Source organism: Acomys russatus, chromosome 2 (assembly GCF_903995435.1).
Source record: "Acomys russatus chromosome 2, mAcoRus1.1, whole genome shotgun sequence".
Classification (NCBI taxonomy): domain Eukaryota; kingdom Metazoa; phylum Chordata; class Mammalia; order Rodentia; family Muridae; genus Acomys; species Acomys russatus.
The window spans coordinates 103,579,955-103,601,288 of NC_067138.1; the positions used below are offsets into that span (position 1 = coordinate 103,579,955).

Consider the following 21,334-nt stretch of genomic DNA (forward strand, 5'->3'; position numbering starts at 1 on the left):
TTTTCAAGACAGGGTTTCTCTGTGTAGCCTTGGCTGTCCTGGACTGGCTTTGTAGACCAGGCTGGCCTCGAACTCACAGTGATCCACCTGCCTCTGCCTCCTGAGTGCTGGGATTAAAGGCTAATTTAGATGTTTTAAGTTATTAGTGATATGATTAAATTAGGGCCTTTGTTTACAGGAACAATGAAATGCCATCCTGTCTTCTTTTTGATGCTTTGTAATTTTGCAGCTGTTCACAGCTGACAGCCCTTGTCATTCTAGGTCAATGGGGTGCAGCTTTATGGGAAGTCTCGCCGAGAAGCAGTCTCCTTTCTTAAAGAAGTGCCCCCACCATTCACCTTGGTTTGCTGTCGCCGGCTGTTTGATGATGAGGCCTCAGTTGATGAGCCGAGAACCATGGAACCTTCCCTTCTCGAGGCAGAGGTATAAGGGCTGTGTATGGTTACTTTGTGTATGTCCTTTGACCATGGGCATTCCAAGGAGGATGTTCCAGTATAAAGACAGGCTCCTGCTCCAATCTACTCCTTTGTATTTGGCTAAACAAATATAGACTGTTTGAAATTCTGGGTTTATACCTGACTTTCTAGAAGTCCCTGAAAATGTCAGGGACACTGATATGTATCAGTCTGACCTTAGAAAACCCTTAAAAAACACAGCTGTTATTTTTAAAAATTAATTGTCTATATTCATGGCCTTTGCCTTCTATTTCAACTTACTTCATCTCCACAAAGATGTATTGTTGGTGAGTATTGACTACCTTAGTCTTTCTTTTCTGACGATCTTAAGACTATGAAGAATTCTGGTAAGTTTCAGAGAGAGTTTGGAAGCTATCATAAATGCAGAAAGTCAGGATATGGCCCTTCCTTGCTGTTAGATGCCCTGTTCTGAGAGTACTGCAGTCATAGAAGGAGTTGAGCGGACATGAGTTGTCATCACATGTCCTTTGGAGCCGCATCTTTTCTTTTTTTAAACTTCTCATGGTTCTTTGTGCATTGCACATCATGCCCACCAGTCTCACTCATCTCCTCCTCCCTGTACCCGCCTTCCATCTTTACAGTCTCACTCATCTCCTCCTCCCCTGTACCCGCCTTCCATCTTTACAGTCTCACTCATCTCCTCCTCCCCTGTACCCGCCTTCCATCTTTACAGTCTCACTCATCTCCTCCTCCCCTGTACCCGCCTTCCATCTTTACAGTCTCACTCATCTCCTCCTCCCCTGTACCCGCCTTCCATCTTTACAGTCTCCCTAGCAACAAAGAAGAATAAAAATATCATTGTGGAAGCTGTGGTTGTGTCACAGTGTGTTCTACAGCATACTCTTTTGTCCACACTTGTTTGCTTGCTAATGTTCATTGCGGTGACTTGGTTGGATACGGGGCCTCTGGCTTCTGCTACTATATCAATACTGGACCCTCACTGGGTCTTGCACACATCCTGTTGTTTCCCTGTGTCCTAGGGATCTTGTCTCATTGGGTCTGTTGGACCAGCCCCTTCATGCACTCCAGCAGTTCATCGATGGCTTAGATGTTGGGGTGGGCCAATTGAGAGCCCTGGATCTGGACTTGAGGGGTATTTGAGCTGGTCACCCCACCAGCTCTCCCATTCTCACACCCTTGGGGCCAGCTCAACGGCAACCCCTGAAGCCAGGGCCAGCTCTACCCTGCTGCCCAGGTGAGGTACAGGGTCTGCTCTCCCAAGTGTTGTAACCAGTAACAGACATGGCCATTTCTTCCACTCTCACGACTCCAGGGCCTGCTCTCCTGCTTGCCATAGATGGCCAGAGACAAGGGAGGGGAAAAGTCAGGGTTGGGTCTCCTGTGTTCATGCAAACTCATCCGAAAGGCCCGCATTCTGAGTCAGCTCTACGTGCTGCTCTGGTGCGGTCCAGGGCCTGTTCTCCTGAGTGATGTAGCAGGTGAGGGGCAGGCCAGTTCTGCTCTCATGAGGCCAAAGGGAAGGTAGGGGATCTCTCTCTTTAAAACTCCCCAGAGCAGACAAGAGGAAGGGCCAGTTCCCTCATGCTCACACCTCCAGGGCAAGCTCACCTGCAGACTCCACATCGGGATCAGCTCTGCTGTGCGGCCCGTGAAAGGCTCAGGGCCTGCTTCAGCCTCCCCTTTATTCTACTTCCCTCCTTTCCAGACAGTGTAGCGCAGGACCTTTTCTTTTACCTACCCATGCTTTGACTTACAATTGAAGTGAATTCTTCTTTGAAGTTCCTGCATACTTTGTATTTGTGTGTCTTTGAGCAGATGACATTGATCTGTATTCCTGTTGTGAAGAATGCTGTGTGGTTTGAGTCAGAATGATCCCAATAGGCTTATGTGTTTGAATGCTTGGTCCACAGTTGGTAGAACTGTTTGGGAAGGATTAGGGGGTGTGGCCTTGTGGAAGGAGGTGTGTCACTAGAGCAGCCTTAGAGATTTCGGAAGCCCACAGCATTGCCAGCTCTTCTCCCTTCCTCCCTCCCTCCCTCCCTCTTTTCCTCCCTCCCTCTCTCCCTCCCTCCCTCCTTCCCTCCTTCACTCTGTCTCATGTTTGTGGATCAAAATGTAAGCTCTCAGCTACTGCCTCAGTACCATGCTTGGTGTTCCCTGCCATGATAGTTATGGATTCACATTCTAGAATTTTAAGCCTCAAGTAAACTCATTCTTTTAGAAGTTGCCTGGGTCATGGTGTCTTATCAAGGTGTTAAAGAAGTAACTAAGACAAATGGTACTGTTTACAGGACTTGGAGTCCTCAGAAGCTCATGTCAGAAGGAAATACAGTAACATGTGCCAAGCTCTTAGCATTGCACCTACAGGTCAGGAGCCCCATGAATGCCAATGGTGACTAATGTTCCTGATGCGTCCAAACAACCATCTAGGCGTCTGATATCCTAAGTCATCAGAAAGGTCGTAGCTGACTCACAGTTCCATGCTGTGATACAGATCTTATAGCGTGGATAGCCCTGATCCCTAAGAAGGTTGTCGGCCCTTTTTGGGCACAGGCCATTTCTTCAACTTTTCTATGACATCGTGTTGCCTTTATTCTGTTCTATACATATATGAAGAACTTAAGATTCTTGATTGACAGATTTTCCTCTTCTTCAGACAAGGTTCACTATGTAGCCCAGGGTAGCCTAGGCTTGGATTTTAGCCCTAGTCTGTCTTTGAATTGAACTCACAGTCCTGTCGGTGTCTTGCCAGTGCTGACATTGTAAATGTGTGCCTGTATGCCTGACTGATACCTGATTTTTGTTGTTCTTGTTTGTTTCTTCTCCAAGACCGTGTGCGTGTGCGTGTGCGTGTGTAGCATAGCTCTGGCTTTCCTGGAACTCAACCTGTAGACCAGGCTGGCCTCTGCCTCTCAAGTGCTGGGATTACAGGCGTGAGCCACCACCACTTGGCTTCTGGTACCTGTTTTTAATGTAAAAGAAAAAAAAGAACTGAGGTGTCATATGCCTTTAATATCAGTACCTGGGAGGTAGAAACAGGCAGAACTCTGTGAATTCATGGTCAGCCTGGCCTACATGTCAAGTTCCAAGCCATCCAGGATCTCTAGAGAGTAAGGCCAGTCTCAAAACAAAACGATGCAGATTTCAAGGAGGGGACTCATGTCACACTGTGTAACTTTTGCTGTTCTTAGTAAACTGAACTACGTGTGGTGGCTTCCCTGTGGAGTTTGATAAATACACCTTTAGTTTAATTTTGTCGGGTGTCAGTCGTCAGCCCCGCTTGCTGACTCTGCACTTCTGTCCACATCCTGAACAGTGGTGAACAACAGCCTGAAGCACGCCGGAGTCAGCACTGCTGCCTGTCGGCTGACCACTTTCTGTTCTGTAAAGGCAGGGGTTGTGCAGAATTGATGTGTCAGTGATATAGTCCAGGTCGGTGCAGAACATGCACCTGGGATGCCATGACATTTCCATAAGTTTGTGCTTTGTGGGTATATGTAATCTCTTAAAATTTTGGCTCATTTTCAATTTTTCTCTTTTTTTTCACTTATCCTGATATATCTTATATTCTTTCTTTTAAAAATGTTTTTTATTTATGTGTACATTTGAGTGACTTCGTGAGTGTATGCTGAATGTGTGCTCTTTGAGGTCAAAAGAGGGTGTTAGATCCATTGGTGCTAGAGTGACAGGCCGGTGCATGCTGCCCAGTGTAGGTGGTAGGAACCAAACTGGGGTCTTCTGAAAGACCAGCAAGTGCTCTTGACTGCTGACACATCTCTCCTGCCCTTTTATGTTGTTAAACTGTCTGGTTTGGTGGCATAGCAACAGTTCTGATTATCATTGATCAGTGAGTACACCAATATTACACCAATCATATTAGCCTTGGAACATTTTATTGGAAGGTGGAAGTATTTTCTTTTTTAAAATATCCCTCTCTAGGTATGTGAGATTGCTCAGCAGGTGTTAATCTCAGAACCAGTGGAAGGAGACATCTGGCTCCTTGAGTTGCCCTTTAACCTCCAAACCCTAACCTCCACATACATGCACACATACTTTAATCCTTTGACCCCCACACGTATGCCAGAGCGGTGCACCCACGTGTACTATAATCATTTTTTTCAATTATAAAAACGTAGCTCCTTACATCAGACTAAACTACGTGGTGATTATCAATGGAGAATATTCCCTTACCTCAGGTTTGGTCAGTCAAGAATCAAGAAATTCTTTCTGTGTTTAGGTTTTGTCCAGCGTGGATTCAGTGTTCTACATCTATCCAACAATAGTTTGAGATCTGAGCCAATTATAATTTTGAGCTTATTATAGAGCCCTCCTGTTGATACTATTAAGTAAATTTTCTTAAACCAGTTACTCAGTACTGTTTGTAGATATGATACATTTTCATTTTATTTACTGAGATTATCCAAGATTTTAAGAACTCTGCTTTATTTAGCTACATATGAGGTTCATGCCAGTAAATCCCCAAACTCAGGAGTCTAAGACAGGATTGTTGTGAATTTGAGGCGTGCCTGGGCTACATAATGAATTCTAAGCTAGCCTGAACTACAGAGTAAGACCCTCCTTCAAAAAACTAAATTGTTGTTTAGTCTGTGGAAGGACAAGGTGTTTATGGAGACCTTAAGCAGAGAGCAAAACCATACACAGCTATAAATGCCCCATAGAGTAGATGTGTCTCTTTTAGCTTCACTGGGCTCCTGGAAGGACAGAGAGTCCAGAAGAGAGGGACGCCAGGGACGGGAACTGACAGAGCCTGTGTGCGGGGCCTGTGCTAACTCACTGTCTAGTTTCTACGTGGAGAACTACACAGTGCTCACGGAGCTGGTGGAGCTGCTGATGCGAGTGCGGCCACAGCTCTCCTGCCCAGCATTGCCTCCTCTCCCTTCTCCTCCTGTGATTAAGTCTTCTGGGAGGCTGTAGCAATGGTTTCTCTGTGTGTTGACTGCTCTCTTTCTGTGTCTGAGTAAAATTATAATTACAGGATGGCTTTTAAAACATCTGTGTGCCTCTACTTTGCATGAAGTTTACATTTTTACTTAAATTACCTGTTTTTCCTTTTATGCTTCTAATGGGAAGACAGAGCTCATTGAAGTATAAAAGGTCAGTGTTAATACTCTCAGTGAAGCCATTTGGAAATTGTGTGAAAGAGCTGCAGTGCTGAGTGCCTGATGTTTCATGAAGCTTGGATCTTTGGTTGTGAGTACCCAGTGCATGCCCCTTTAAAAAGATAAAAAACTAACTACGCATGCTGAAGAGACTTCCCAGTGTGAAAAGGAACCGAGTTCTTTTTAGAAGAGAAAGGACAGTGGCTCCCGCACTCACCTGCTCTGTCCTTTCAGGTCGACCGCAGCGTAGATGTCAGCATTGAGGATGACGATGATGGAGAGTTAGCCCTGTGGTCTCCTGAAGTCAAGACTGTGGAGCTGGTGAAAGGCTACAGAGGCTTGGGATTCAGCATTTTGGATTATCAGGTATAGGAACCTGCCAAGAGGGGTTTGCCTGATGGTGTAGCTCTGGTCTGGTGTTGCTCTATGCCGGGGTTAGATGAACTGGTAACTGTTAAATACTCAGCACACTGCAGCCAAATGAATCCCACAGAAGGGGACTTTCAGTTACACTTTCAGTCACTTTCTTTAAAACTAGGAGCTGTTCATGAACGCTGCGATGGAGCAGCTGGTGGGAATGACAAAGTTGATGCTTTTAGAGACTAGAACTTGGTGAACTTTTAAAAAAATGGGCCTACAGCAACCTTATTGAAACATATTTCATGTGCCATGAGGCATATACATTTATTCACCTAGGTTGCTTCTAGTGTATGTGTGTGTGTGTGTAAGTTATATAACCGCTACCATTTTCACAATAAATTTCAAAAAGAAGCTCTGGGAAGCTGAGGTGGGAGGAATGCAAATCCAGTTTGGACTTCAGTGCCAATGTGGTTTATATAATGAGACTCTGTCTCCTAAATCAGAAGTGAAAAGAAAGAACCCTGTGCACATTAGCGGCACCCTCGCTCTTGTGTTCTGCCTTCCTGTCATGTGTGCACATTAGCGGCACCCTCGCTCGTGTGTTCTGTCCTTCTGCCATGTGACGGCTTTTATGGTCTTGTTTACATGTCAGTCTTAATGAACTGCAGCACAAATATTCTTGGTGAAACTATCTGCTGATAAATGCATAACACTTTTGTAGTTAAATATTTGTTATGACTCCAATTCTAGCTAGAGTAAGGTTGCTGATGTGGGGTTGGGAGTACTGCAGCGCACAGCAGGACACCTGCTCTTTACAGCAGCTTAGCAGCTACTGTCCCACTGTGGGGCTGCTGATTATTGGGAAGAATCAAAGGTGTTGACAACAGATCCCTCTACTGCTAAGGTGCACACTTTAAAACTAGTGTGACCCAGTCACAGTGTAAATAAAGCAATATGTACTTTGTCAAAGCATACAGGATGCAAGATTACATAAAACCAGGTATAAATATTGTATTTATTCATTCATCCACTCATTCATTAATTTAGCCGTGTGAGTATGGGTCCATGTGCATGCCATACACCCACATGGAGGTCAGAGGGCGACGTGTGGGCGTCAGCTCTCTCTCTTCCGCTACATAGGCCCTGGAGAGGAAGCTCAGGCAGTCTGATGTGACAGCTGGTGCCTTCACTCACTGAGCCAGCTTGCTACCATGAATCTGTTTCTTAAAACATATATTTTATAGTTATAAATGTCTTGCCTGCAGGATCTGTGTGCACAGTGTATGTTCTGGTCGGAAGAGGGCATTGGATGCCATGGGGCTGGGGTTACAGACAGTGAGGAGGTGCCATGTGGGTGCTAGGAAGTAAACTTGGGGTCTTTACAAGAACCTCAAATGCTCTTAACTGCTAAGGCGTCTCCAGCCTCTGAAATCATTGTGTACTATAGTGATGTCATAGAGAATACAGCACAAGAAAAATACTTTAACATTGAGTAAGGTTTAAACTACTGATTTTAAATTACTAAAATAGATTATATCATTTTTGCTGGCATATTCCATGCCAGATAGGCCTCTGCTTTTAGAATTTCCTTTTAAGATATTATTGAATTATAAGTTGTTGATATGAGATGAGCGTTTTGGGAAGTAGTGTCATCAGGAAGTGTCAATTGTGAGATTCTGGTAAGAACTCTTAGTTCCCTTTGTACTGTAGAATTGTCACCCAGCCCCTAATATGTAGCTAATAAAAGACTCAGTAAAATTTAGGCCAGCCAAAACTCACTGGAATTAAATGAACAAATGTCAATGAGAATTTATTAACTACTTTGATGAGGAGGCTTAATTTGTAAACACTTTTAAAATATGATTGGTGTTCAGCTACCTTTCCATTGTTTTAGAGATCTCTGTGTATTTTCAAAGTTAATTGATAAATATGTTTTACATTTGACTTCTTAGACCAACTGCAGGGTTTAAATAGTTACTGATTGGTCTGTTTTCACTGCTAGGGGTGTCAAAGGCAGAGTCTCTACATCCTGAGCAACAGTCAAGCCCAGAGCTACACTTTTAGCCCAGACTTCATGTTTTCAGGGTTACACATCTTAAAGCAGAAAATTCTTTCTGAGCTTAATAGAATTCTGAAAGAAAGAAACACTTGTTAGCCTCTCAGTTTTATTGCTAGTTGGCAGGAAATCTCTAACAGTTCTGAGATTTGTACTTTTAAAAACAGTTGTTCCAGTGTGAACTGTTCCCTCATTTTGTTCTCAGGGTTTCCGTTCTGGATTCTGTTATTTTCTTTGGAATATTATAATTTTATAAAAGTGCACATTTTTTTCTTTGTTTTGTTTTGTTTTCCTGTATCCTCCTCACAGTCTGCATGAATAGAAATTGATTTCCATTCAGGTTGTATGATGTAATTCTGCTGAAAAAAAAAAATAGTACCAGAGAATTATTTTGCCTTTGTGTTTTTTGGAGAACTGATAGAAAACATCTTAATTTCCTAAATGTTATTTTAATTCAGATAAGTGGGATTGCTCATCTTCTTTTATAGCCCAACTTTGGAAGGTAAACACCCACATGTATGCTGGGAATTTTCCCTCAGTCAAATGTTAAGTGCTGTCACAGTTGTGCACAGTACGTTTGTAGCATTTGTCAGGGTGTAAAAAAAACATTTCCTACCAAAGTGTTCAGATGATAGGGAAATGCAGTTTAGTATTTGATTTGTGGTAAGCTCATTAATTTATTTAATTGCATGACCCTTGTGATCAGATAAAAAATTCTAAAGTTGAAAAATAGTTTTTGCAAAACTCAGTAGAGGTGTAGCAGACATCATGAAAGGTCACGTTCCTGGTGATATTCATATTTGATGTGTTTTATGTAAGTTTATTAGGTGGCTGGATAGGACCAAAGCAGATTCCTGCCCTCCTAGGTTTATATATCTACAGTAAGTAGGACTGTGGGAACACTGTAGCCAGACTGCTAGTCATAGGAACAGGGCATGGTGTCTGCATGGTAAAGGTCTGCACTAGCAGCACAGAGCTTGCACTTCCACTTTTCAGTATTACTTTCAGTTAACTGTTTTTCTGACCAATGAATTTTTCTGTGCCCTAAGAACTGAAAACTGTGTACATCTGTCTCTTTGATATAACTTCTCAAGGACAGGGATTGTAATGTCACATGAAAAAATCATATGGATTATGAATTTGTGTGTAAGGGAAAGAAAATCACGGAAGTGTGAGCATTGTTACACTTCATTCAGTTTAGAAAGTCAGCACACAGCTATTGATACCGTCCTTCAGTGTAGTACCACATTGCAGTGTTTAAACTATATACACTTCAGCGATACAGTTAGATTAGGAAAATTAATAAGTAGATACCTTTGATGGAGTTTGAAGCTCGTCACGAAATCAATCATATTATATCATGCATCCAGCTCCCAGGGAGCCACGTGTGAGTTACCCTGCAAATTAGTGCTCAGAAGTTTAATTTTTACGTAAACCTAGGTAAGCTTTAGGGTCGTGTGAGTGGACAACAAAGGACCTTGAACTGCTCTGTGGAGTGAGGGGTGGGGCTGCCTCAAGGCTGTCCAGACTGATGGGAGTTGAGCAGCCTAACAAAGCAAGGTTGCCTGCCTGCTCTGAGATGAAGGAGCTGATTCCGACACGGAGTCCTAGAGGGCAGACATATGGCCAGAGAGCAGCCGTGGGAGCTCAGTCCATAAAGTTTATACTATATTTGGACAGGAAACAGAGAAAACAGTAAATGTTAGACAGGTTAGATTTTAGAATAAAGCTCTTGTTTTTTGTGTTGAGCAGAGATCAAGTCGGTCCCCCACAGAGGTTGGCTCAAATCCTGTCCTGTGTGTTTAGCATGTGGACCTCCATGTCTAGGAAGGCTGGGTGGTAGAGATAGTGCATTGCTGCTAGGTGATCAGTTGTTCTTCAAAGCATCAGAGCACCTGGGAACTTTGACTATAAGTTTGAAATTCTTCATCATCATCATTATCATCATCGTCATCATCATCGTTAGTATGTGGTGTGTGTGTGTGTGTGTTCGCGTGCGCGCACACACACATGTAGATGCAAGCATGTTCCTAGACGTGCAGGTGCGTGTGTGGAGACCAGAGGAAAACTTTGTGGAGTAGATTCTGTCCTTTCCTCTCTACTCCATCCTGGCATGGACCTTAGCCCAGGCTTGTACAGCCGGCATGTCTGCTCACTGAGCCATCTTCCAGCTCTGGCTGCAGGTCTTCATAGTATCTTGATGAGTCTGTAAGTGAGGGTTCTGTGTTGGACTTCAGTAGTCTCAGCTTTGTTTCTCTCCTTTTTTTATGTTATTTCACCCCACTCCTTTGAATATTATTTCATGAAATATTATTAATACTCGTTAATATCAGCATTAACACAAATATAGCAGTAGTAGGTGCCAATTATTAAATTCTGTGTTAGGCACCATTTTACTTGTTTTACGTATATTAGCTTATACATTTCTCACAAGAACCATGTAATCCCATTTAACAAGTAAGGAAACTGAGGGACAGATAAAGGAGGTGTTAAGTCCAAGGTCATGCAATAGGCATATGGTAGAAGTGAAATTTGAACCCAAGCAATTGGGCTGACATCCATTGCTTTTAATTATAATATGATGTTATTTCTTTATGAAGATTTTTGTGCAGATTTTTTAAATAGGACATCCTTATAGTAAATGGGTTATAGTGAGTCTTTTTGTTTTTCTAATTGGAAAAAAATATTTAAAGGGCAAGCTGCTAGATAGTGTTCTCCTTTTAGTGCTATATGAAAATTTAGTAAATGTTAGGAGTTAGTTAATGCAGTGTGTCCACAAGCACTGTGTAAGAAGTGTTTACTGCTTCAGAAGAGAGTGACAGCTCGTTTGAAAGCCTGTTCTTACGTGTTAACATTCTTAGTCAAGCAGGTTGGTAGTCTGAGAGTCTCTAACTTCTGATTTCTACCAAAAAGCTTGCAAAGATTGAACTATATGGATTTTACCTTCAGTTGACCCTATAAATTAAACTGAGCAAGTGGATATTTCCTGGTGTTTTGATTTATGCTGAACTTTGAATAACCCCTCATGATTATAATTCACTGAAAATGTTTGACATTAGCCATGACGTTGCCATCCTTGGTACTTTTAAATTTCAGTGATTTAGAAGGGGAAATTTATTAACCAATAATTCTCCCCCAACCTACATCCTATTCTTCATTTTTCTCCCCTCCTGAATAACTCAATCTTTGCCAAAGCAGGTATTTTTGAAAGACTGTGTTTGTCTCAGTGAGAGCTGAGTCACATGTGAGGACTGTCCGTCCTACTGTAAGCCTGTTTGGAAGGCCATAGGCAGGTAATACTGTTCAACAGCCGAGTCACACGTGAACATGGTTGGTCCTCCTGCAAGCCTGTGAAAGGCCATAGGCAGATGATGACCTTAAACAGCAAGTGCAAATAGTTCTTTCTGAGGAAACAGGTTTCATGCAATGAGTTGTGAAAACAGAACAGCGTGAGCAGAAGCTGCTGCTGAGCCTGGACCATTTGCCTGTGGATCTGTGAGGAATTTTGCCCAGTTTTAGCTCTTAACTCAGAGAATTCGTTGTTCTTTTCATTTTGCAGTGCAAAGCCGTTAACTGTGCCAGGCAGACTGCTCACCACCGTGCTCAGCCCCAGCCCGCAAGCTCTCTATTTTATAAAGACTGTATAAAAACTTAAAGGAAGGGCTATATGACTTTCATTTATAACTTAAAATTCTTTGGATTTTTGAGCATATTACAGTGTTTTTAAAGGTGGTAATATATGCACATGGCATATATTCAAAAGTACACCCAGACCTTTTGTGACACTCAAAGCTCTTCCAGGAAGATCCATTGTATTTCATGTCTTTCCTCCAAGATGTGTTTTATAAACACAGGATTATATAAATAATAGGGTTTTTTGCTACATAAATTTTGCATTTTGACACCTAAGTGAGATATATCATGCATACCTTAAGTACTTTGCTTTTTGTAACCAATTACATCTTCTTTCACTTTAGTATTTATAGAGCTGCCTAGTTCTTTTTAATGACTGCATAATACATTATTGTTGATAGACAATAATTTATTCAACTAGCCTCTTGTACCCACGTGGTATAGACTAAATGACTGAATGATACTGTAGTGGATTGTTGCCATATTCTTTGTAAAACTGTGGCAGTTCAGCTAGTGACAGATTTCTAGAAGAGAGTGTGCTAATCAAAGACGCGCGTGCATTTCCAGTTTTGATGCAGTTTTACCAAATTGCTGGAACACCATTTTGGGACACATGTGTTTAGATGAATCACATTGACGTCTTATGTGGAGTCATTTCTTTATCCAGATGGTTCTCCTGGAAAATACAAGCAGGTGTGTAAGTCATGAAGTTAATGGTCTCCCATGATGTCGGAGACTAAGTGATAGCAATATATAGCTATCAATTTTGTCTCAGCTTTAATTATGGCAGTGATTTATTGTCGTTTGTAGCTAGGCTGGTAGAGTATTAATATTCACTCTGATATCAGCGCCATCAGTCTATTCCTAATTCTTCCACCAATCTGAATCTTCTTAATCAAGAATTGAGCTCTAAATTAGGGTGCTGCCATGCAGCTGAGTTCTCGGGTCTGTGTCGGGATGGGTGAATGTCCTGCTTTTAGGTGTAAACAACCCTGATTTTCTCTCTCTCTCTCTCTCTCTCTCTCTCTCTCTCTCCTTAAGGGTCAGCTGAAAGAGAGGAGGCATTTCTAGTTTATCTTCCCAGAGAAACATTTAGATCGTGGTCTCACAGGCATTTGTTCCTCCTACCTGGCCTAAGCTCTTCAGAGATGTGATGTTTTCTGTTACCAGAGCATAAAACATGTATGGTTGACTTTGAGGTGCCCAGTGTAACTCCTTGGCCTTTTTACTGTTTAGTTTAAAAGTCTTTATTAAGTGCATTGTGTGCTGTATATCACTGGCCTGTCAAGGCTTAAAAGTAAACTGTAGAAGGAGGAGCATCCTATGTCCTATGTAGCTACTGTGGTACTTGCCGGCCCACAGAGAACGAGGGCCAGGATGCCATGCTGTCGGAAGCTGCTCTTGTGTGTTGCTGGGATCCCGATTGCCTATCCAGGGACCACAGACCAACTCTAAATTTTCATGTGATATGACTCAGGTCTGACGAATGGTTGAGCAAACACTAGCACAGATGGCTTAGGTTCATGTGCTCAGATGGCATGTGCTCATTTGGGGTGAAGGCATACCTTTGTAGAAATGGGTATCTCCTCGGGTCTTCCTAACTTCACAGTCATCAGGGCAGCAGTGTGTTTACCATGACTGCTGTGGGAGCCTGCGTGTGGTGTGTGCAAGATCTCAGCTTATGCTTTGACAGCTCCAAAGTCTCTGCTGTTCTCTATTTGAGACGAGAAATGCCAGTCTCAGAGAAAACAACCTTTTTTAAAAAATTGTGTTTAAATCAAAATTAACTAGCTTAGGGAAGTAAAATTAATTCCAAAATTAATATTTGAGAGGTTTGCTTTAGCCATTAGTAAATTTTTTATTGTGTATGTGAGTGTGTCTGTTTATTGATTTGTGAACATTTTGCTGCTACTCACAAAATGAAAATTGGACCCTTTGGGTGGAATTACATGCAGATGTCAATGGCCCTAAGTGGGAACTGGAAACAGGTCTCTCCAAGCCAGCATAGGCTCGGATGCTCTTCTTGAGAGGTTTTAAAGAAGGGTTTACATGTCTGTACTTTCCATGCATCGTAACTACTTTTAATTAACTGTGTTTCCCCCCCTGAAGATACTAGGATATTTCTTATTTATAGTAACTTCACTTTCTACACTTTAAAAATGCATGGCTTGGTATTGCTAAGTGTACCCACATTTCATGGCTTGGTACTGTTGAGTGTACCCACATCTCATGGCTTGGTACTGTTGAGTGTACCCACATTTCATGGCTTGGTACTGTTGAGTGTACCCACATCTCATGGCTTGGTACTGTTGAGTGTACCCACATCTCATGGCTTGGTACTGTTGAGTGTACCCACATCTCATGGCTTGGTACTGTTGAGTGTACCCACATCTCATGGCTTGGTACTGTTGAGTGTACCCACATCTCATGGCTTGGTACTGTTGAGTGTACCCACATCTCATGGCTTGGTACTTTTGAGTGTACCCACATTTCAGCAGTGTATTTTTCCTTGTGCTTCAGCACCCTGCCTGCCTGAGGAGACCCCAGGCATGTCAGTCGGGCAACGGGGCTTTTAGATGAGGAATATTGCCTTGCTTTATTTTTATTTGCCTCCTCCCCCCACCCCATGTAACCAGCAAAAGTTCTGCTCAAGGAGTGACAGACCACCATGGATGTGTGAATAATTACTATATGAAATAAAAGTTTCAAAAGATGAAGCAACTAAAGGGCATATTAATGTCCAAGGAGAATTTCTGAGAAAAGGGAAAGGAGCTAAGAGAAAGCCCTCCTCTTTAACAAGCAACTGCACACAATTATTCCTGTGGGAATAGTGTTGATTAGCCCTTTAGGCTGGGGTAGGGTGCTGACCCAGCATGTTGGAGGTGCTGGGTTTTATAGCCAAAGCTATGCTTACTTAACCATTTGGGTTTTTAGCAAGTTTCTCTGCCCACTTCTTGTCGGCTGATCTTTAACTGTGCTTGCTCTGCTGTTCAGCAGCTGCCTTGTTCTGTGTGTAATGGATAGAAAAATCTGTTCCCAATACCTAAGGGAGTTCAGGCAGCAGGAAAGCACAAGGAACTAGAAACCCTGCCAGCTCATCTGTCTTGAGTAGGTCAAAGGTGTTTTGTGGACACGCAGCTGGAACATGGTGGTAATGTGGTCATTGGTTTGACTAGTGTAAGTGCTTTGCTGGATTATAAAATAGTTACACATGAGGTTAGAGTCTGAACACGTTTGCTCATGACTCGTTACAGCCATTTACTCATTATCTTACACTCACTAGCATGCACTTCTCATTCCTAAAGTAAATGCTCATCAGAAGAAGTTTCCTTGGCATAGCTGATTACATCTCTTTCTTTTAAACCAGAGCTTGGCTAGTTAATTTTAATACTACCTAAGGTACTTTTTTGGGGTGGGCAAGTCTTTTAAATTTTATCTGCTTTTTCATTCATTCATCTTTGCATGTATGGTCTATATTTGTATGTTTTTCTCTATGTGTGCCTGCACATATAGTCATGCCACTGTGTGTGTGTTTTGTGTGTGTGTGTGTGTGTGTGTGTGTGTGTGTGTGTGTGTGTGTGTGTGTGTCTGTGTCTGTGTCTGTGTTTAGGTCAGAGGACAACTTTTACTTCCACCAGGTGAGTCCTGGAGATTGAATTCAAGTCATTAGGCTTAGTGGAAAAACCTGCTTAGCCATCTTGCTGGCCCATTTAGTAAAAGATACTGATCAGTTTATTCTTTGACAATTTCATCCATGTTTACAGTGTATCTTGAATATTAACACTCAGCACTGCTTCAGGGGACACTCTCAACATATCCTTCTCCTGTATCAGCTGTGTTTTTCATCTTTGGTAACTCATTGATTACAGTGATAACGCGCTGTCCATGCTCATGGTGTGGAGCTACCCATGGAAGCATGACAACTGCCAGCAGCCTCATTCATGAAACAATGACTTCTCCTTGTCCTGCAAGTTGTTCTCTGGCCTCCACATGCATGGTGTGATATGTAACTGCATACACACGTGGGCACATTTACATACACTAAAATGAACACAAATAAAATACAATTGCAATGCTATCAGAAGGACTGCAGGGATTGCTCGACATTTAAGATTGCTGCTGTTGGAGAGGACTCGGGTTCATGTCCTAGCACCCACACGAGGGCTCACAGCCATCTTTGACTCGAGCTCTAGGGGGTCTGATGCCCTCTTCTGTCTTCCGTAGTCTCCAGGCACATGTGTGGTGCAGACATACATTCAGGCAAAACACTCACACATATGAAATGACAAACACACCTCAAAATATTGTCAAATGTAAAGAACCCTGTGGACAAATGTCTAGCTGAAATAAACGAGGGTCTATCTCCTGATATACTCCTGCTGTGTGGTTTTTGAATCTCTGACCTGTCAGTGTTTGAGTATTGATACAGAGTAGATTAAATAAATAAACAAACCCACAGAAGCCTTTTTAAATTATGACCATGAATAAGTTGTTGCACTTCGGTTTTCGATTTCCTTTTTGGGGACAGAGCTATGAACGTGGAGATACTCACCCATGTTCCTGTTCTTTTCTTTTCTTTTTAAATGTATTTATTTATTATGTATACAGTGCACATTAGATCACATTGTAGATGGTTGTGAGCCACCATGTGGTCGCTGGGAATTGAACTCAGGACCTCTGGAAGCACAGTCAGTGCTCTTAACCTCTGAGCCACCTCTCCAGCCTGTTCCTGTTATTTTCAACAAAGGGTTCTTCCCAAAGTCATTCAACTGGCTGGTTTTCTTACCGACCGCTGTGTCCTCCTCGTGCGGCACCCTGCTTCGTGGTCTCTGCCAGTCTTACTAGGCTACTTTGTTGTAGCTCTGGCCTAGATTTTGGAGCACGCTTGGGGCTCTGCACATCTTGTTCATGTCTGTCACCGGCAAAAGCTGTGTTTTGGGGGAGCCTTCTCCATGCCCCAGGTGATACGCTGTGCTCTGCTTTAGTTTTCATGCAATCTGGTCCTTTGATCTCTGGGATGAACACCGAAGTCCATATAATGCATTTTATAGGCCATTCAGAAACTTGGAGTCCTGTCCATTTGGACATAATGACTGTCATGTGTTCACTTCTATGCTCTAAGTGTGTTCTTAGGCCAGATGATTGCACTCTTGAGAAGCTAAGTGTAAATTAAACTTTGGCAAAGCAGTGCCTAGGTGGTGCTGTCTGGAGACACGCATCTTTCTGTGCTGTCTGGAGACACGCATCTTTCTGTGCTGTCTGGAGGCACGCATCTCTCTGTGCTGTCTGGAGACATGCATCTTTCTGTGCTGTCTGGAGACACGCATCTCACTGTGCTTTCTGGAGACACGCATCTCACTGTGCTTTCTGGAGACACGCATCTTTCTGTGCTGTCTGGAGACACGCATCTTTCTGTGCTTTCTGGAGACATGCATCTTTCTGTGCTTTCTGGAGACACGCATCTTTCTGTGCTGTCTGGAAACACGCATCGTTCTGTGCTGTCTGGAGGCACGCATCTCTCTGTGCTGTCTGGAGACACGCATCGTTCTGTGCTGTCTGGAGACACGCATCTTTCTGTGCTGTCTGCTGTGTCATTATCCAGGTCTAGAAGTATAAACTCCTAACAACCAAGTATGGCACGTGAAGGGTTCAGCTGCACACTGGGAGGTGATGGCTGTATCTCCTCCGGGTCTGTGTTCCTTCAGCCTCTTTGCTTAGTAGCAAGTTTATGTCAGGTAGAGAAGACGTTTAGTAGCTGAGTTGAATACGCTGGAACTTAACTGCTTTAAACTCTGAATCTGCCATTTGGCCACTTTGTGCTTTGAAGTCTTTCCATTTTCTCATTCGGGAAGTGCATGTGGTAATGGTATCCACTTCACTGTGTTTTGAGGACCAGTGAGTTGCTGTAAGAACTGGGAAAATATGGACAGTTGTGGTGATTATTTACATATGGTGGGTGGCTTGCCCTGGGTGTGTTTATTGTCCACTAGTCTGATAGTGACTTGTGTGATGCAGACATTATAGTGGCCCCGTGGGAGAAAAGCAGCGCATAAGTAGACATACTCTGTGTAACCCTGCCTGTCCTGGAACTCACTCTGTAGATTGTTTTGTTTTTAATAAGATAGTTGTAATGATGATAGTAAAATTATAGAAATCATATAATTATATAAAATTCTCTGGGTACATTTAACTGGGGCACCTAAATGACTCTATAGTATGAGAATATATATTAGTATATATATTTATATAGTTTGGAAATAAATATAGCATGAGCTAGTATGGAAATATGAGGAGTGCTAAAATTGACCTCACTAAATAGAAGAGTCTCTGGGAAACTGGGAGAGTGTCTTGTTGGAGGAAACCTTGGCAAAGACGTGGATGAGTGGGAGTGACCAGGAACAATATTCCTGGCGAAAAGAACATTTTATACAGTGTCACAAATTTTAGTAGTCCTGTGTTGTGATACAAAGGATCAGGCTTGTGGACACAGATGGGACAGAACTGCAGGCCCACAGGCATTTCTCTGCATAAAATTTAAAGAATTAGGATTTAATCCTAAAGACAGTGGCGTCACCACAGTATTTTGAGCATAGGAGGGGTTGTGATCATATTTCTATTATATTTTTAGGTTTTGTTTTATTTTTAAACATAACTTTATTAATTCTTTGAGAATGTTGTACACTGTGTTTTGATCATATTCACCCACACAACCTTACCCCAACTCCTCCCAGATCCTTCCTACATCCCTGCTACCTCAGTTTCCTTTCTCCTTTAATGACCTGTGAGTCCAATTTGTGCTGTCCATGTACTAAGAGTGTGGGATCATTCACTGCAGGCCTCACCCTTAGAGAAAATTGACCTCCACCACCCCCAGAAGTCATCAGCAGTCAGTAGTTTTTCTGATATTGGTGGGAGCTGTGTGTGCCGTCCTTGTCTTTGCTAGAATGTTGGCTGGCCTCCTCTCCTGCAGGCAGCCTCAGCTACTTTGAGTTCACAGGTGCAGAAGACATTGGTTCAGTCTTGTCCTTCCTAACTGGGCTCTTACATACATTTTTATTTATTTATTTAAACTTTCTATGATCTCTGTAGAAACTGGGCGGATAAGGACGAGATTAGAGACTGTAGGCCTTGTGTCAGATTGTGACATTTACCTGGGCAAGAGGCAGTGTGAGGCTAAACAAGGCAGGGGGTGGTAGAGAGGGAGGGCCTGATAGAGGAGATGGAAGGTAATAGGTTGACTTGTGAAATACACATCTCAGTGCAAGGGAGAAAGGGCCACTGCGTGCTCGGCGTGTGCTGATACCACTGAGGGCTGTAGGGAAAAGAAGTCTGGTGTTAGGTTGGATCTCCTCTGATTAATCACTGCAGACTCCAGTGTTTATAACAATGAAACTTAGCATCACTTCAAGAGTTCTGACATTTTCCAGGTGCTCTTTCTTCAGTCAGATTGCATGACTGGTTTGTGAGACGTGTCTGGCTGGCCAGCGCCATGGCTGAGCAGTGAGTGTGGGACAAGCTCTGCTGGCTCCGTGTGGTGTACCCTGGACACTTGCTGTTCCTGGTTGATTAGAGGATCCTGTCCTTTAAAAAACTTAACCCTCTCATGAAACATCCTTTCCATAAATGGACTTTAAACAGACATGTGGGATACGTGCTATGGAAGGTGTGATAGCACAAGCTCTTCAATAAAGAGGAGAAACTTTCCTCCCAAGGCAGCTGGCAAGTGTTTCTCACGCTCTACAATCAGCCTTTAGTGCCCTCTGTTGGATGTTCACTCTAAGGCAATGTCTTGTGGTTTTCTTTATCAAAAGGGGAAACATGAGAGATTGGAAAATATGATAGTGTCAGGATGGATCAGCGGGTAAAGGCACACACTGCTGAGCACGGTGACGTGAGGAGGAGACAACTGGCTCCAGCCGATTGTCCTCTGGTGCTGTGGTGCATGCGTGCGTGTATTTGTGTGTGTGCACGTGCACGTGTGTGTGTGTGTGTGTGTGTGTGTGTGTGCTTGTGTGTGTGCACGCGCGTGCGTGTGGGTGTGTATTTGTGTGTGTGTGTGTGCGCGCGCACACACGCATCCACAAACATACACATATCCACACCCACATGCTAGGGTGAAAGCTTATAAAATCTGGTGAAACCATTAAAGACGTGGTTGCTGGGCTTCAAGGTTCAGTGGCAATCTTGAGAAACATCTTTACCATCTTGTTTGATATACCATGTGCATAATATTATGGACTGTTTTCAGGAAGTAGGCGTGTCTAGTGAGAAGCAGCATGGGTCAAAATGGTGTTTGAGCACTTTCCATGGTGCAGAGCCTTACAAAACAGCCACCCAGTAGGTAAGCACAGCTGCTGCCTTGATGGCCATGCAGAAATCACTTGCTCAGCATAGGATGTGGGAAGCCACACAGTCAGAAACATCATCCTCAGACAGTGGCAAGTAGACATGGTGGAAGGCTCCCGGTGGTGTGTACACATGCTTAATTTTTCTTTCTATAAGCCACAAAGAAGCTATCTTTGGGTTCTGGCTTCCAGGCAGAGGGATAAGACGTTTGAATAACGAGGGCACTGGCCCTGAGTACATTTTAGTAGTAGGCAAGTGTGCCTGACACTAGTTTTTGTGAAAAAAAAAAAAAAAAAAGACTATGCTTTGTGCAAATGAGCAAATAAGACTTTTCTGTAATAAATGAAATTCATAATCTTTCCACAGCAGGACTATTTTCATTATTTCTCAATGAAACGAGAGTGAAACATCCTCTTATAATGATAATCATCGTCAAAGCTGCTTCCGTCAGCTTCAGCTGGAGCGTGCTCAGTCACCTTGTCAGTGTTCTCTGAGATGGTATTGAGTGAGCAGTCACAAAGAACTTAGAGAAATCATTAACTTTGGTATATTTTACTATTTAGTGACCACTAATAGGAAGCAATGCCAGCTTCCTTCTGTGTATTTCATGTAGTTTCCCTCCCCTCCCAATAAAAAGCCTTTTATCTAAAACTGACATCCTAAATGAAGGACATAATTGTGTAGCTTATTTATTAGTGTGTCAAACTTAAAATGTAATGGCTTCATATTTCAAAGTGAAAGCATGCTTTGATTCATGGTTGCTGGGGTTGAAGTGGACAACTCTTCCATATTGCTGCAACAATATGGACACACACAGGCTTTGCTGAGTCCCATTGCTCTCTTCCTGTACAATAGCTCCCTCTACTTGAAAATATCAGTGTAATTATAGCTTAATATTACATGCCTTATTAGCAAAATCCTTCCGTTTTTTGTTTGTTTAAATTCTCTTGCTAAATTATGCAGTGTTAAACATTAGCTTGTGCTAGACAGTTACCCAGCATCTGGTCACTTGGGAGACAGTCAAGGTCAGCTGAGAAGAAAAAAAAAAAAGAACTGTATTTGAAATATTAGTTCAAAGGCTGTTGTGTATACTTTGTTACAATTCTATGCAGTGCTTTGAAAAGGATGCTGTTGTCTAAAAGCCCTGAGGTGTGGAAAGCACAACTAGAAATCTTCAAAAAAGCCACCAGCACTTCTCACAGACAGAGCCTGTATTTTGGCAAATCCTTGCTTTGTTAATTCCAAAGTGTTTGGAACGTAACACAAAATCTGGCAGTTCCTTTCTCCCTCTTCTCTCTGGAAGAATTCAGTACCAGCGGCCAGAGCAGAGCCCTGTTCTGCCTCTGTGGCCTGTGTAGAACAGTGCATGTCGGACAAAGCAG

At 42.8% G+C, this 21,334-nt stretch overlaps 1 protein-coding gene across 1 annotated transcript in view; it reads left to right on the top strand.

The window, feature by feature from the left end:
• Positions 1–21,334, top strand: part of Patj (PATJ crumbs cell polarity complex component) — a 284,333-nt gene that overhangs the window by 72,859 nt on the left and 190,140 nt on the right. Inside the window, exons 16-17 of the mRNA XM_051164507.1 lie at positions 262–423; positions 5,792–5,923. Of these exons, the coding sequence (XP_051020464.1) occupies positions 262–423; positions 5,792–5,923 (294 nt within the window). The remainder of the gene's footprint in view (positions 1–261; positions 424–5,791; positions 5,924–21,334) is intronic.